This window comes from Ambystoma mexicanum, chromosome 4p (assembly GCF_040938575.1).
Source record: "Ambystoma mexicanum isolate Mex_15411 chromosome 4p, UKY_AmexF1_1, whole genome shotgun sequence".
Classification (NCBI taxonomy): Eukaryota; Metazoa; Chordata; class Amphibia; order Caudata; family Ambystomatidae; genus Ambystoma; species Ambystoma mexicanum.
The window spans coordinates 476,045,311-476,062,948 of NC_090927.1; the positions used below are offsets into that span (position 1 = coordinate 476,045,311).

Sequence of the window (17,638 nt, forward strand, 5' to 3'; positions counted from 1 at the left end):
CTTGCACTATACAAATTGATGCTGGGCACAAGGGGGTTGCTATTGCCTGATGTCAGAGGAACATGGGAGAGAGACCTTGGTGTCACGTTCAGAGTCGCACTGGTCACAGCTATGCAGGCTCACAAAACAAGTATCGCTTAATTCCAGGTATATGCTGATTCACTTCAAATTGCTAAATAGAGTGCATCTCACCCCGGCTCGCTTAAAGAAAATTTATGCAACATCTGAGGGGGGATGCCCAAGATGTGGTAACGAAGAGGCTGATTTAATGCATTTGATGTGGACTTGTGGGACACTCTCTGGGTACTGGAGTGAGGTGTGTGGCGCATTAGAAAGCTTTCTGCCTTCACAGACACTCTGGAGCCTGGATTCCACAGGATTCCCACCGAAGATAAAGTTAACGCAAAGGAATCTCGCTCCCTGATTGTCAGGGAAAGGAACAAGAAAGGACAAGGAACACTGAAATTGTGAGAAAGAAAGACGGGGACGTTTTGGTAAAATGAGCACCCATGAGTGCCTTTATCGGGGCTGTGCAAATAGTCAGCGGTAAAGGTGCACCTAATTGATAAAAAGGTTCACTGCCACCAGCCATTAAAGGTAAGTTTATCCGTGTAATATAAATCCCCTTTGTCATTTTAAATGCATCACCCTAGAACTCCACATAGGTGGGGGGGGTGCTGTTCTAACCTAATAAAAAGTAAAAGGGATCCAAAGATCCTTTCTACCCTTGAGAGCAGTAGTTCTCACAAGCTTAGCCAGAGAAAGTTAAAATGGGGACCCGAGCAACAATAGGCACTTATTGCCAAAACGTTGTCGAAGACGATAACTTTCAAAAGACACTATGGCGAGTCTTAAAATGACACCCGTGAAAAGGGCAAAAGATTCTGTGTGGAAAAAGGTTCCCACTCACTGAGGTATAGGGAGAAATCTACCAGTCCAGCAAAAATTCAGGGGTTGACACATCATTGATATGTAGGTTTTACCTAACAGTACGTACTAGTCATAGAGCCATGAACACATTTAGAAAAACACAACAAAATGCTTGGAGGTACACAGAACAAAGCATAAACGTTCTTCAGAATACCTAACAGTAATTCTAGGGAAGTCAGACCTTTTCATATACAGGCCACACCTATTCATGGGGATTAAAAACCACGTGTTACTTTGTGATTACTTCCAGGGGATAAGTTATTCTAGGTGAGTAAGACCTTTTTGGTGTAATATACAATTATAATATTTGGAACATTTGGAAAACTATGAGAATGAAATATTGTAAATGCTCTATAGACCTGGGCCCATGACTTTCGTTCGTTGATGTAATACCTGTACAGGCACTGCTCTGCGTTATGGATGTATTATGTTGTAATCTGTGCAATTTAAAGAAAAGTTTTTAAAAAAAAAGTAAAACCTATGTACTTTTTAAAGGAGCTATCAGCAACTTAAAGGTAGGTATAACCTTGGGCAGACTTATTCTGGCCAGGCTAACAGCAAGTCAGGGGAAGGAAGACCCAATTGGGGACACTCATGCATTTATATCCTAACGGGAATAGTGAAGTGAAGCCAACAGCATTACTTTTGGGGAAGAGGCACAACCAATTTAAAGGTGAGTACATTTACCTTGTATATACTTTTCAGAATGGCACAACACACATTCAAGGTAAGCAATACTTTTGTAACTGTTCACTCTGAGTTTTTTTTTTATATAAATATTTTTATTTTATTTTAAAATCAAACACACTACAACTGTTTCAAAACATAGAAAGCATCACATTCCAGCACATTTTCATCAAAACTCCCCTCTCCCCCCTTAAACTAGAGCCGATTCTCACATGTCGTTTACGGGAGCCTCATTGGGTAGCACAATCCTTAGGCAGTCATCATCCGGGTCCTCTGTTTCGTTGTCACCCTGGTGAGGGTTTGCCAACGAGGCCACCAGTTGCCGCCAGGCCAGCAAGGGCCCTACTTCCTCCTCGCCCCCCCTGGTGACCGCTCCAAACCACACTACAGATTCAGCTTCTGCCCACCTCAAGAGGTCCGTTCACCATAACTCCACCCTAGGTCTGTGGGCCGCCTTCCAGCCCATGGCAATCCTACGTTTGGCCAAAATATAAGCCAGGTCCTTCATCTTGCTTATGTGTTTCAAATGCCGGGGTCTAGGAAAAAGCCCAAGCATGCATGACCAGGCCGATTCCACATCCAGCACCACCCCCCCCCCACCTGCCAGTTTCGTCTTGACCTCGTCCCAAAATCTATACACCTCCGGGCAAGCCCAAAACATGTTTAGCAGTCCCGCATTCACCTCCCCACACCTGGGGCATTGCTGCGTAGTTGGTCCCCCAAACTTTGCAATCTTCCCGGGGGTTAAATAAGCCCTGTGGGTAACGTACAATTGAAGCTGTTGGAATCTCGCGTTTCGGGACACCTTTTTGTGGTACCTCTGGGCCCGTTCCCACTGCCCATCCGTCATGGGTCCTCCCACCTCCTCCTCCCAATCTTGTCTCAATTGGAGTCACTCCTTCCCTGCCCTTACTCGCAGGAGCTCATATATCCTCGATATTTCGTGCCCGCCCTCTGATACATCATACATGGTTTCCAGGGAGGCGTCTGGGTCTTCCGCTAGCACTGTCTCAGGCCATCTTTCTCTAGTCTTTTTCACAAGCCTAGTGGAGGTTATATATTGGCCACCATGTACTCCCGTCTCTTCCTGCAACCTCTGAAAGTCCACTGCCTCCCTTTCCTGCCATATGTCCCCGAGGGTGGCTAAGCCTATCTGTTCCCAGTATCTGCGGACCGATTCAAGTAGTTGAGAGTCACTCCCGCACAGCGCCGCCAAAGGGGCCTGCTGGGAGTACGGCTCCGAGTCCCCCCCAATCTTCCATGTCCTGTGCCAGATCTCCCAGCCCAGCCTTAGTAGCCGCCCCTTGCCCACCAGTTTGTCTCTGCACAACCACACCACTTCCATCAGAAAGTATGGGGCTGTATCTCCACGCAGGAGCCTGGCTTCCGCCGAGTCTTCAGCCGAGAGCCACCTGGCCATGTACTGCAGCTGCCCCGCCAGTTAATAGAGTTCAAAATTAGGCAGGCCTATCCCCCCCCAGTCACATGGGTTCTGGAGCTTCCACAGACCAACCCTATTCCTAGAGCTGCCCCACACGAAACCCCTGCACACGCTATGAGGTTTCGCGAATAGGCTCCTAGGTATCAGAAACGGGACGTTTACGAAGAAGTGCAGAAGTCTAGGCAGGACCACCATCTTGAGCTAAGCCGCCCTCCCCATCATGGTCGGGGGCAATCTGGACCAAAATACCATGCTGTTCTTGATCCCCTTCTATCGCCTTTTCCGTGTTGTGCTTGTGTTCTGCCTCAACCTTGTGGTAAATGTTTATTCCCAAATACCTAAATGTCACGGGCTGCCATGGTATTGACAGGACAGGCAGCCTCTGCACCGGGACATTCCTATATCTGCCCAAAGGGAATAGACTGGACTTTCCAGGGTTCACCGATATGCCCGATAGGATAGCGTACCTTTCTATTACCTCTAGCACGTACTGTAGGTTTTCCTCTGGGTAACGCAAATAAAGGAGCATATCATCCTTGATGATATCAGATGCTCTCCACTGGCAGTGCTTATACCCACCTCCCCATATCGTTGTCGCAGGCATATTGCCAGCGGCTCTAATGCCAGTATATATAGCATGGGTGAGCAGGGGCATCCTTGTCTGGTCCCCCTGCAAAGTTGCCAAGAATCTGAGACTGTGGACCCTGTCTTGACCCTCGCCTTCGGGGTGCTATAAAACAACTGGACCCATCTGAGGTATCCAGGTCCCATTCCGTACCCCTTCAGGACCGCTTTCAGCCAGGGCCATCGTACCGAGTCGAAGGCCTTGACCGCATCTAACGACACTATAGCCAGCTCGCCCGTGTCTTCCTCAGTTTGGTCCATGACATGGTGTAGCCTCCTGTGATTATCGGTGATGTTCCTACCTAGAACATATCCCGTCTGATCTGGGTGTATCAGTTTCTTAATCACCCTCTTCTGTCTATTAGCCAGCACCGCCGTGAGTCTTTTGCTGTCCTGGTTAAGCATGGAAAACGGTCTGTAAGACCCGCACTCCACGGCCGGCTTGCCTGGTTTCAGGAGTGGGATGATTACAGCCTCACGGAGGGACAATGGGAGTTCTCCCTGCTCATAGGCCTCGTTGAAAGTGGCAAGCAGTGGCTGAAGCAACTCTTGCTGGTATGTTTTGTAGAACTTGCTGGGCAGCCCATCCGAACCCAGCGCTTTGCAAGTGGGCAAGTTCCGAATCACCACCTCCAGCTCATCCGAGGTGACGGGTGCGTCTAACTCAGTGCGTTCTAGATCATCCAAGGTGGGCAGCTCAATGTCCCCCAATGTGTCCAGTATGTCTTGACACATATCCTCCCCCGTGTCCTCATACAAGTGTCTGTAAAACTTAAGGAATTCCTCATTTACCTCTTTCTGGGTGTTGCATATGCAACCTCTCTCGTCCTGAATCTCACTAATCACCGAGCGGGGGGGTCTCACTCTTATACAGCCAGGCCAGCAGTCTGCCTGGCTTGTCGCCCCCTCGTGTATCCTCTCCGTATATTTCCTGTAGTTGAGCCTGCACAGTCTATCCCAGAGTGCGCTGCAGGACAACTGTAGCTCCTCTACTTTGGTTCTATTACCATGAGCGGTGCTCTCGCAACGCGTGAGATCCTCTAGCTCCCTTTCCACCTCCTGGAGTTCCCTTTCGACCCCCCCCCCTGTAGCCCCTTAGCTTGGGAAATAGCTACCCCACGCACCACCACCTTAAACGCTTCCCACAGTGTGCCCACAGAGCTTACGCTTCCTGTATTTATATCAAAGTACTCTTCGATGGCATCCCTCAGGCCCTCCCGAAACCCCTCGTCCTGCAGAGCTTCAGTCCTAAGTCTCCATGTAGGGATCCGCGGTCGTGGGGGCTGGTGTCGCCAGTCTACCACCAAGGGCGAGTGGTCCGATCGTACTCGGGCCTTGTATTCCGCCCCTTCTGTGTCTCTCACCATCTCGGCTGTTACAAACATGTAATCTAACCCTGTGTGCAAATCATGTGGCGCTGCGTAGTGTGAGTACTGTCTATCCGTGGAATGCAGCCTTCTCCACGCATCCTCTAGGCCTAGGTCTTTCAGTAAGGTACTCAGCGCTTTAGCCGCCGGTGCCGTTTTTCCGGCCCTGTCCTTGGACCTGTCCATCCTGGGATCTACGGTACAGTTAAAGTCCCCCCCCCCCCCACTACCGTACTCCCTTCCAGGGAGCCAAGTTTACCGTAGAGGGTCCTAAAGTAAGCCGCTGTATCATTATTGGGGGCGTACAAATTTATGATGTGTACTTCTCTGTTTTCCAAGAGACCCGTTACCACCACATTCTACCCTCCGGGTCCACCGTAGAATCAAGCACCCGAAACGGCACATGGGGCGCCACCCAAGTAATAACCCCTTCCATTTCCTCCTGACCACCTCCAGCCTTTCCCTAGTGAGGTGGGTCTCTTGCAGCAGGGCTATGTCTACGCGCATCCTCTTTAAATACAATATCACTTTGTTACGTTTAAGGTAGCTGTCACAGTTCTGATATTACTCGATGCCATCCGGTCGGTCTATCTCCATCCCATCCCTTCCCATAATGCTCTCTACGTAGGGTTGTTCCCTGGCTCTTTCCCTTCTATTCACAAACAGTGCCCTCCTCCCCCCTTCCCCAACTTCACACCACTGCACACAACTCCCCTCCCCGCCAACCCCCAACAATAGCCCAGCTCCATCCCTGGATCTCAGGCCTACCCACGTCTGGACCTGTCTCGTGTCTGAGAACGGGGACCCTGGGGGTGTCGCCACTCTAACAGTGACCAACTAAATATACTACTATTTGGTGCAGAGGTTGCTCCCCAGGAGCTCCCAGTCGTCTATTTAGGAGAAGTGAATTCAACGGGACTCGCCGGCAGATACCGTGACTTCCCCCCCACAAGCACAATATCATACTATACTCCAGTCCCAATGTCATAACTATGGCCTCACGGGCACCTCTGCAACGTGCTACTTATCTCCAGCTGCTTCTGTCTGGGCATCCGATTCCTGAGGTCGACCTTGCATATCCAACCATTCCATCGCTTCAGTCGGCGTCTCAAAGAAGAGGGATCTGTTCTTGTGAAACACCTTTAAGCTGGCGGGGTTAGAGCAACATGTAGCGGTGGCCTGCTTCTCTAAGCCTCCTCTTCACCGTTCCAAAGTTCATTCGACTCCGTTTTACGAGCAGCGTATAATCCAGATACGCCGTTATATTCGCTGACCCCCTTTCTATCGTGCCTCCTTTCCGGAAAAATTCGAGGATCTTCTCGCGGTCACGATAGTTCAGGATCTTTGCGATCAACGGCCGCGGGGGTGCTCCTGGGGCCGGTCTCCTGGTCAGGGCCCCATGCGCCCTTTCGACCGCGAACCCCTGGGTCAGCTCCCTGCCTGTAATCTCCTGCAAGAGCATAGTTTCAACGAAATCCGTGGGGTTCGATCCTTCCATTCCCTCCGGAACCCCCACTATGCGAATGTTGTTGCGCCTGGCGCGCCCCTCTGCCTGCTCTGTCCTCCAAATTGAGGGCATGAAGCTCCTTGGCGTGAGTATTGCACGCCTCCGTGGTCGGGGCCAACTCCTTCTCCAGTTCCCCAGTGCGCTCCGCGATCGTTCGCACGTCCTGGCGCAACAGGTACACCTCTTCTCGGACCGCTCCGATCTTAAGGTTTAGGCCCTCTTGCAGCTCTTTCATGGCCAGGCCCAGCTTCGTCTCCCAGGCCACCTTCAAGTCGGCAATTGCTGCCAGTACCTCCTGGATAGTACCCGGTGGGTCCATTGCCGCCGCGGGGGTGTCTTTGCTCTTGACCCCTTCCGCGCCCGAGGGCGAACTAGCATAGGCCTCCATCGTGGGCTGTTTGATCTGGGGTCGCACCACCTTGGAGGACATCCTGCTGCGTCGGTTGGGCCCGCGCGCCCAGCTGTATCTTCGGCGCTGCTGAGTACCTCACGGGGTTCACTCGCCGGCCCCTTCACAGCGAGGTTCTGCTGAACCCGGGTTCACTTTTCTAGCCCACCACGATCCAGGGCCTCCTCAGTGGGGGCTCGCCCTTATGTTCTTGCCTTCAGCCAGAGGCGCATGCGACACGTCCGCGATCGTTCGCACGTCCTGGCGCAACAGGTACACCTCTTCTCGGACCGCTCCGATCTTAAGGTTTAGGCCCTCTTGCAGCTCTTTCATGGCCAGGCCCAGCTTTGTCTCCCAGGCCACCTTCAAGTCGGCAATTGCTGCCAGTACCTCCTGGATAGTACCCGGTGGGTCCGACCAACTTTGTCTACCCCAGCTCCACGGACCATTTATGGCCCTTTGTCCGCAGGCGGCCATCTTGGCTGCTGCCCTTCCATTGCACGACCACCACCTTCTTCGAAGTCTAGTTCCGTGGATATGCAGTCTCGCTAGTGGGGAGGGCACTCACCATGTGCCCCCCACTTTCATGCGCCCTTGGATACACCGTGGGCTCGAAAGTCCGCCAATAACCACCACTTCTTCCCAGGATCAAGATCGGATCATCGGGAGCTCCTCCAAGGAACGTCCTCTCACGTAGCCATCAAGCCACGCCCCATCTTCACTCTCAGAGTTACAGTTAACAACCAACTCTTTCACAAGTACGCACTTTTAAACACTTGTTATACTTTTCAAGACAGAGGGCCTCATTACACGGATGGCGGTGGACCAAGGTGCTGTTAGCACCTTGGTCCATAACGGTAAAATACTGGCACCGCCTTGGTGGAAAGGGGAATTACCGCCCTATTCCTAGGTTGGTGGGGCGGTAACTCCCCATTGCCCTTCCCCATTCCCATTTTTGCCCCATAGGGCTCTATGGGAATGGGGAAAGCGCTAATTACGGTACTGCAAATTGCGGTACCGTAATTGGCTCCCTGGTCCCTTTGCGGGTTGGTTTTTAACGCCTGCAAAAAACAGGCGTTAAATTCCCCAACCCGCAAAGGGACCTCGTAGTAAGGCGGTAAGGGTTTACCGGTACCGGTAAAATACCGGTACCGGTAAACCCTTACCGCCTACCGTGTAATGAGGCCCAGAATCTTTTACTTACCCAGTCAGTCCCTATTCAATTGCATGAGTTCACCCAGGGGCAGAAGAGGGACCCTAGTGATCTAGAAGCCAGCTGTAGGCATGGTGAGATAGGGATCTGTTGCAGGCAAACGTCAGAGTTCCTGTGGAAGACTGTTCACACAAGTAAGTAGTTTACTTTAAAGTTATTTAGGGTTTTCTGAGAAGACACCCAAGGAGGATTCCAGCAGTGGGCCTGTGTTTGTGCTAATGCCCTTCTACCTTAGAGACTCCCAGGTCTTTTCTGGACTTTAGGACTTTTCATTTTTTCCTGAAGAGAATGAGCCCTTTTTCTCACTCCCTCATGTATTTTGTTTCGATTTGAACCCTGTGTTTCTTTTCGTTTGGGTGTCTGACCAACTCCATATGCATCATCTTTTTACATTGTAACACACAGCACCCTCAATACCTTCTCTTACAAAAACTATTTTATATAGAGTGCTGGAGGGGTTACTTAGTATCCTCTTTGTCTACCTTCTCATGTAACATTTGTGTTACCCTTTCTACAATTAATGGCTGGTGGCAGTGGTTTACTTTTTCCTACGATTGTGTGTTTTTACCGCGGGCTCCGTTCACAGCTGCAGTATAGCACCCATGGGTGCCCATTTTGTCAAAATGGCCCGGTCTACTTTTTTCCCCTTTTCTTGTTGGATAGGTCCTTCTTGAGATTTACTCTGCACGCCAAACCAGGTTGGGTCCCTTTGTTTGTTTTGTCCTTGACGGGATTCACTGGTGAATGGGAGAAACCTGTATAAAAGGCGAGGTCTTTTGCAAGGAAGGCAGAGTTGTCCACTGGACGAAGGAACTGAAGAAGAAACTTGCTGTAACCACCTGGACTGTTCGCTTGCCCGGTGAAGCCCAGCTGCATTGCTGAAGTTCCGAATTTCTAATCGATTAGAGAAGCCCTGCAAGGACGACTTCTCCCCCTTGGGTTGGTGGGACCAATAAGCACCAAGACGAACTCGCCTGGGTCCCCTCTCGCTGCTGGCTGTACTTCATTGCTGCTGCAGGAACTTGGTTCCAGGGGACAGGAACACCAGAATTGAGTGCATTGCCTTTAAGCCGGACCCAAGCTCCATGAAGATCCTCCTGACTCCCTCGAAGCAGGACTAACCAAGCATGAGCCACCTCAACAGTGTACTGGAACCCAAAAGCAAGGAAAGTCCATAAGGTGTCCAAGAACCGTGGTGGTGCTATTTGCAAGTAGCTGAACCGCGAAGTGCCGCTGATCTGAATTGTGTCCATTGCTGCCGCTGACCTTCAGACCGTAGTGCATGAGTCCCCAGACATCCTCCCACTTGTACCTATGACTGAGGCCCAGGAACTACAACAGGAACAGAAGCCAGCTGGAACTTTTTCTTCAGAGTCAAGGTACTGTGAGATAAGGGGTACTTACCTCTTGTCGTGTGTAGCTTGCTTGCTCTCGCTGGAGAATTGCATTGGCTGTCCTCTGCAGAGTTGCTTGCATCTTTGCTTCTCAAAAGCCTCCCAGCTTGTGGCCCAACAGTGATTCTTTTTACAACAAAACCCTCTTTAACATTGTGTAAGACTTTTGTGCTAATCTTCAAGAAGTGCCTCAGCTCCCCTAGACTTTGCTCAATTGACATTGGCAGTCCTGGCTCCCTGAAGACTCTTCTTACCCTCTGACTTTGTGTTTAACTGTCCCTCCAAAAAGTCATACATAACTTACTTGTATAGCTGGGAAAGGGTTAATCTATATTGCATTGGGGGATTCTAAAAGTGCGTACATGTTTGAGAAACTTGTTAACCATTGTTTCCTTCCCTAACCTTTTCCTTTTTGCCACAACTTCAGTATTACCATTTAAGTATGAAAAGTGACCTATTCATGTCCACAATGTCCTAACTATTGAAGTCAACTCAGGGTGTAGGAATATCGGTCTGCCATCCCAAAAAGGTATCTGCTTAATTTATTGAACTGAAGGAGTGTATTTTAAGTGTTGTATATTTCTCCCTTCTAAAGAAGGCTTATTTTAAAACTATCAAGAAACCTTGAGTATAAGTGTTATTTGAATACCTACCACTGTGAAACTGTTATAACCCTACAGCTCACATTGACCCCTCTTGATATGAGCGTAGCTGCTCAGTCACTCTAACAACCTGTGTAGTACAGGCCTATCCCAAAGGTTTGGTTACATATTGCCAAGAGGACAAAGCTGGTGTAGTCTTCCACAGGGTTACTACATACAATCTTGCCTAACAGCCTGGGTGAACTGATGAGAGGACTCCCAATCACAATAAACACCCCAAAGCTTTACAGAAATCACAAAAGCTTAAGGTAAGTAAATACCCCAGCCAACACAGTACCTCAGCACGGAAGAAGATTTGCAGCAAGAAGACTTCGGGATCTGCAGCCAAAACCTGGTCACTGACTTCCTTCTCATGGAGATTGAAGGCAGGACACTGGAAGCGATTCTGCAGCAGGATTCAATGGAGAAGGCTCCAGGCAAGGGTTTCTTCATGGCTGGATGCGGCTCTGTGGTTTTGGCGCCCTTTTCAGGAGCCAGAACAAGACCGACTATCGCTGATTGGATTCTCGTCATTTGTAAGGTCCAGCACTCTGGTGAGGGGACTTTTTGGACTCAATTCACGTCCCTGGAGGTCCAGCAGGATGTGTACAGTTTTCAGCAAGATTCAGAATTCGGAAGACCATCACCACACAGTGGCTCGAGTTCCCAGGGTTTTGAGGTATTGCAGCCCCGCAAGGTCGGAGTACGACGTGGGATGGCTCAAAATGCAGGTCTTCTTGAGTCTGGTGGATCTCACCAGGCTCTGGGTTGGGGTCCTCGTTTTCGGAGTCCCCAGGTCGATTGAAAGGAAGGGCTACAGCAGACTCCCATTACACAGCAGGCTCTCCAGTCGCTGGAAATTTTCTCGGCCGCGTTTTCTTTATCTTCCTTTTTGGATTCAGACTTGCCAGCAGCTTCCAGGTGCAGAGTTTTTATCAGGAACTACAGCACAACCTTTGCATTCTCTGCCTGCATTTTACAGCAAGGGGCGGTCTGGCTGTCCAACCCAGGACAGCAAGCCCCCACTGGGAGTCTGTTCCTTTCAGGCAAGGTGAAAGACAAAGGGCTGCAGAGTTGTGGACTCCTCCCTCGCTTCCTGCTTTTCCAGACATTTTGGACCCTGGGCAGGGAATACACAGGATTCCTGCTGAAGAGAAAACAACAACTGAGGTTGTTCCTGCCTAGAATGGCAGGGAAAGACCTCAGAAACAGCAAGCTCACAAGAAATATGGGGAAAAGGAGCCCACCATTTTAGTAAAATGGTGGTCCTTCTGTGCATTACAGAGGCTGAATTAACAGCCTGCAAGTAATGAAGACCTAAGTCATAAAAGTAGTTACACTGCCACCAGCCATTTAAAGAAACTTGCAATTGTGACAAAAGTTGTATTTCTTTCTCCAGGCACACAAATCTAATATGTATCAATCTTGAATACAAAGTAACACTGTAGTAACCTATCCCATTCATGACTACACTGGATACATATGAAATTGCAACATCGCACTGATTTCACTGCACCCCCCTGTCACAAATATGGCGCGCGCAACACAAAACCCTCTTCATCATTGTGGCCTTTCCTGACCACCCCAACTCCCTCTTGGCAGATTCCTAGTGCACCATCAGTTTGTTCCGTGGTCCCTCAGCATCAGAGACCTAGGAGAAAGGGTGGAACTGAGGTCATGGTGTGCAGCACCTCAATATTTACTGGCCCCGACATTATGTCTTGCAAGGGGCAGAGCAGAAATGGGGCAGAGCAGAAATGGGCCCGTGCTGCGCCACCTGATAAAGGAAAAGTTTCCAAAGAGCAACTGCACCGTGGATAGGAGTAGTTTATCATAGATGAGCAATCAGTGGAGGAACATCCATCAAATAGAACATTACCAAGAGGTAAGTAATTTGTTCTTCCACTTTCCTCACTCCATATTATTGGTTTTCACACCCTCACTAAAGCACGATCTAGGAGTCAAAATTAAAATGGCAACCAGAGGAAAAAGCAACCAGCAGATGCTAATGTTTTCCTATTTAACCTTCTGTAATTCTTCTTTTCTTAAAGGTTCCTGTTTACAGACTACAATAGATTATCCAGTGTAGGTGGAGAAACCTCCATGGCGGAAATGATAGCAACACTTTCTGATGCTTGTGAAAGGGAGTTTGGCTATTTGGCAACAAGATTATTTCGCGTTTTCAAAACCGAAGAGACACAAGGTACTTGTTTCATCTTTTTTCTCAGATTAATTTTATGCCAGTTTTATGAAAATACCCAAGTAAAGAACATTTTATGCACACGTTTTACAATTTGATGTTATGTTTAGTTTCTAAACTTTTTTCTTTTTGTAGAATAAATTTCAAATTGTATGCACCTAAATGCGTTTCTTGGACTCAGAAAAGCACATGGAGTTTTATGCAAGGGGCCACTTGTTGTTTGTTTTCTTTATCTCCCTATATCACAAAGGTTGAAAGCAGAACACTATACACAGTCTGAATTAACCTCATTATTGCATTAGGAGAAAGCTCTAATGACATTGTAAACCCTTGCATTTTAAATCCATTTTTTCAGCCTTCCAGAAGAGACTCTATATACAGTACTGATTTGTAGGCCTTTCCATTATGTACATTTTCTATGGCTTTTTTCTCTAAAGATTTTCAGTGTTGATGGCAGTTTTCAGTGTACATTGCAATTTTCTTTGAGTTGCATCTTTTACAAGTTTGGAATTAACAGAAGTGCGCGAGACTACCAGGTATTTGCCAACTGTGATTACATACCTGGACAGTACGTCCCCTAAAGGTCAGCTACCATATGTGCATCTGGTTCCATTTTAAGTTAACTTGGCAAATTGGAGAAACTAGTGTCGGGACCAGTTAGTGTGTCATTGTGGTCTGTAGTTGCCAGTAAATGCCCTGCACTTTCTACTTTTCTGTCCATAGTACCACTGTAAAGTGGAAGTAACCGAATTTCCATGAATTGCATTCACCCGCAGACTCTTCATCAGAGAGATATCTTTCCAGCGTCAGCTACTAAGAATCTTCTTTGACAGGGGTCGTAGTATGACTCGACATCGTCCGTTGACTCCTCTTGAAGCGAACGTGCCACTCCTCGATTCCGGACGTGACATTGCCCCTATATATATATATATATATATTAGGTCACTTTACACCCATTCGTCAGTACCTTTTTTTTGCATTGCACATTGCTTTTTGGAACATTCTCGTGAGAAATGTTCAATTGCAGTTCATCAATGTGTCAGTCTCAAAGGTTTTGGGGTTCAAACATTGCCAGGACTGCAACTTGAAAATGTCAATCACTGACAAGTATGGCATCTGTGTGTGGTGTCTGGGGAAAGACCATGAACTCGAGGAGCGCAGTTACTGTCAGCAAATGAACACGAAGCCCCTTAGGGAGTGATCAGCGAAATTGACATCACGGCGTCCGCCATCGAAGTCCCTGGCATGTTCGACTGTCAGGTCATCGGGCCCAGACACTGAAGACCCCTTGTATCATCGGCAGGCCTTACCTGTGGAGCCTTTCGTGATGAAGTAGAGAAGAGATAAGGCACACGCCGCCTGTGGGTATAAACAGGGGCTGAATTGGCTACTCTGGAAGCACAGATCCAAAATGGAGGAAAAATCCCAACAACGGGAAAATAAACTCCAGAACAGAGACCAGAGCGTAGCTTCATGTAAATGTAGGTAATAAATATGTCCCATGAAGGTAACAAGTAGATTGATTAGATCCGGAGAAAAGTGAATAATAGTTCAGGGCAGCAGAACAACAGGTAAGAAAGTTGTCTGACAAAGATTTCCAAGAAACTGGGAAGAGAAGGAATGACCAGCAAGTAATGCCAAGCAGAAGGAGAGTACAAAGGAACAAGGAAGCCCAAAAGCATAGAGGAGAGGGCTAGGACTGCAGCAAGGAAACAGAAAGAACCAGCGTCAGTGCAATGGAGGGAAGTAGTTGCGACGCAGAGCTTACTGTGCTCGGATATCTTTTGTACACACCGGCTTCTGTGCAATCGCACGTTGTTGAACGTCAGCAGGACGTCTTGACATAATGGCGCCACCGTGTAACACGCAAGGCCGCCATCTTGAATACGGGTTGAAGGCTTTCCACTCTCAGCATATCGAAGAAGACGCAGTAACGTTCCAGGCTCCTGAGCAGCGGTATGAAATACTGACACCAAGCCCGAAAAAAAGAACAGACACCATAAGAAGGCGAAGAAACGTTTGCACTCCAGAGCCATTTGTCGTCCAAATCCTCCCACAAGGAAAAGAGATGCCATCGACATACACCACTCTGATTCATTGGAGGAACGCAGCGAGATCTGGCCCAAACCTGGGTGTGTCGAGGGAAGAGTGGGAAGTGGGAGGCATTCAAGGAGCAAATGCTCTGGCTTTTCTAGAAAGCAGCGACAGGTGCGACTCCAGTCTCGACACTGCAGGCAAATACAGCAACAGTTTTTTTCCAGATGTTTCAGCGCTCAGGTGACCATGTCTGGTCCTACGCCCTTGTGCCCGATCACGATGACTGGGAAACCAGCTGTAGCGCCAATAGAAGCCTGAGGCATCAGCGCTGAGAAGCCTTATAGGAACGGTGGCATCGATGCAGTTAGTCAGCCATTCTTTTCTCCCCGAATCTCGATCAGCATTTTTCAAATCTATGAGGTTGATGTATGATGGCAAAGGGGACCAAGTGCTATTTGACTTTGAGCCTATGAAAGGTGTGGCTAGAGGAGATGATTTCTTCATGGGCCAAGCAGATTTAATTGCCTTGGCCAAAGGCTTGCATGACGCAGGTGGGTTAGACACGTCTCCCGACCTGGATCTGCAACAGGCTGCTTTATATGGTCTGCACACAAGGACTGGCAAAGAGGTTGTCGATGCTTTTGGTCTGAGTACCCAGGCTAAACCCCTGTCTGCTTATGATTTGACAAAAATTCTAGATCAGGGGATGCAAATGGAAAGGGCATTGCCATATAAGGCAGCTATCTCAGACACCATTTCCACACTGTGGCAAAGGCCATATTCCATGCCAGCTGTGGAAGCACAACTTACCCAAAATATGTGGGGGGTGGAGGGTGTGGCGGCGGTGGGCCGGGGAGGGTCTACCCTTTTTGTCATCTCACCCCACGCAAGAAGGTTTAGTCGTAAAAGCCTCTACAGTGAGCTCTAGAGCAGCCACGCCCACATCCAATCTTCCTATGGACAGGCAATCCAAGAAAACGGACGCCCTGGCCCAAAAGATCTTTGCTTCAGGAAGCACGACACTGAAGGCGGTCAATGTGTCATGTGCATTCGCTAAATATTCCCACAGACTCTGGAGAATTATGGCAGAAGTGGCTGAGCACATTCAGGCTGGTGAAATGAGGAATTGGTTCCTACGTGTCATTGATGATAGCAAGAAGGTGGCATGCCAAACACTGCAGTCTGGCCTGGAGGATGTGGACTTCATAGGCTGTGCAGTGGGGACCTCCACAGTACGAAGGAGGCCATCCTACCTCCACGGTTCAGGAGTCTCGCGGTCTGCCCAAGCTAAGCTTCTTGACATAGTTTTTGACGGTGAGCACCTGTTTGGCCTGAAGTCCAATGAGTCCTTTGAGAAGTTCAAGGACTCAAAGCTGGTTGCCAAGTCACTGGGTCTCGATGTGCAGCAACCAGAAAAAAAACACTTTCGGATTCTCCTCTGTGTGTTCAGGCTACAGGTTGTATATTCCATTTGGAAAGAGGGTACAGCTCCTACAAGCCAGGGCAAGGTTAGATGCGTTTCTTACATCCTGGACGTGGCAGAGGGGCTTCTAAGGGCCAGCAGACGGCAGCGGCAGGGGCAGCAGCACCCACTGAGCCACTTTGAGTTCTCCCCACATTCTTCTCCAGTTGGAGAGAGAATCTCCAAGCACTGGGACAGGTGAAGAGAGATAAAATCTGATGCCTGGGCCTTGCAGCTCGTTGAGAGGTGGTACCGCCTACCACCGGACAAAACCTCCCCCCTCGCCTCCTCTGCAACAACCGGGACAGGAACTCCAGGAGGGACTGAGAACCCTTTTATTGAAGGGTGAAGTAGAAGAGGTGCCTCCCGAACAGAGAGGATCGGACTTGTACTCTTGCGATTTTTGGGTTCCCAAGAAAGGAGGAGGACTCTGTCTCATCCTGGACCTCAGGACCATGAACAAGTTCCTGAGGAAAAACGAGTTCAGGATGATGACATTGAGAGAAACTTTCCAGGCACAACCTCGGGACTGGTGTGTCACTCGACCTTGAGGATCCTTATCATGTGCCAATCTATTAGAGGCACAGGCGGTTCCTGATATTCGTCATCAGGGACACTCCCCCTCAATTCAAGGTACACCCCTTTGACTTAACCCTCGCACCCAGAGTTTTCAAAAAGCTGATTGTAGTAGTAGCGGCACTCCTCAGGAGATCTGGTGTTTAATGTATTCCCGTACGAGGATGACTGGCTGTTTCGAGGACACTTTCCAGAGCAGGTATCCGCTATACTTGAGGAAACCTGTTCGCTGCTCCACGGTTTGGGCTTCTCTCTGAATTTCCAGAAGTCCATGTAACACTGACACAGAAGCTCCAATTCATCAGAGCAGTCATGGACACTCTTCAGGGGGAAAAGCCTTCCCCACCCAAAAAGAATCCACAGTTTCCAGCAAACGGTTGAGCTGTTCCAGAGACATGACAGCCTGCCTGCATCTTCCTCCTCCGCCTCTTAGGTCTCATGGCTGCTTGCATTTTTCTGGTGCCAGAGGCCAGACTGCGGATGCAATCTCAGCAGTGGCCACTGAGATGTCAATGGTCCCAGTACTTCAACGCCATGAAAGACATTCTCAAGTTGACTAGGTTGGCGCCCAACGACCTTTCTTTGTGGGCCTACCGAGAGAACATGAGGGCACCGTGATCTCAAGCCCAGGTGGTCACGGATGCATCCTTGAAGGGATGTGGCGCTCAGTCCGAGGATATTGCAGGTGAGTGGCCTTTTGTGCCAATTGAATGCCAGTGGCATATCAACAGGCTGGAGTTGGGGGCGATCAGGTTGGCCTTAATGGTCTTTGCAGGAGACATGTCTTTGTGCTGACAACATAGTGGCCATGCACTACCTCAACAAGCAAGGGGGTGTACTGTCTGGCCCCATGTAGGGAGGCACTGCAGCTACGGTTCTGGTTGCTGGAGAAACAGATTTCCACTTTTTTTGTCCATCTAGCAGGAGCAGAGAACGGGCTGGCGGATGCTCTGAGCAGACAAAGCACAGTATCCCACAAGTGGGAAGTATACCATAAAGATCTCAAGGATCTTTGCCCGGTGGGATACCTCAATAGTGAATCTGTTTGTCATGAGGGCCAATGCAAAATATTGCTCAATGGAATTCCCAGCGAAGGGTGTGCTAGGGGACGCGTTCATGGTATGCGTTTCCTCCAATACCTGTCCTCTGTGGGTTCTCAGGAGGTAAAGGA

General features: G+C 49.1%; 1 protein-coding gene across 4 annotated transcripts in view; it reads left to right on the top strand.

Moving 5' to 3' along the window:
- Positions 1 to 17,638, top strand: part of KIDINS220 (kinase D interacting substrate 220) — a 1,499,978-nt gene that overhangs the window by 851,965 nt on the left and 630,375 nt on the right. For all 4 annotated transcript variants that reach the window (XM_069606010.1, XM_069606012.1, XM_069606011.1 and 1 more), the window contains exon 17: positions 12,244 to 12,395. In XM_069606010.1, coding sequence (XP_069462111.1) covers positions 12,244 to 12,395 — 152 coding nt within the window. The remainder of the gene's footprint in view (positions 1 to 12,243; positions 12,396 to 17,638) is intronic.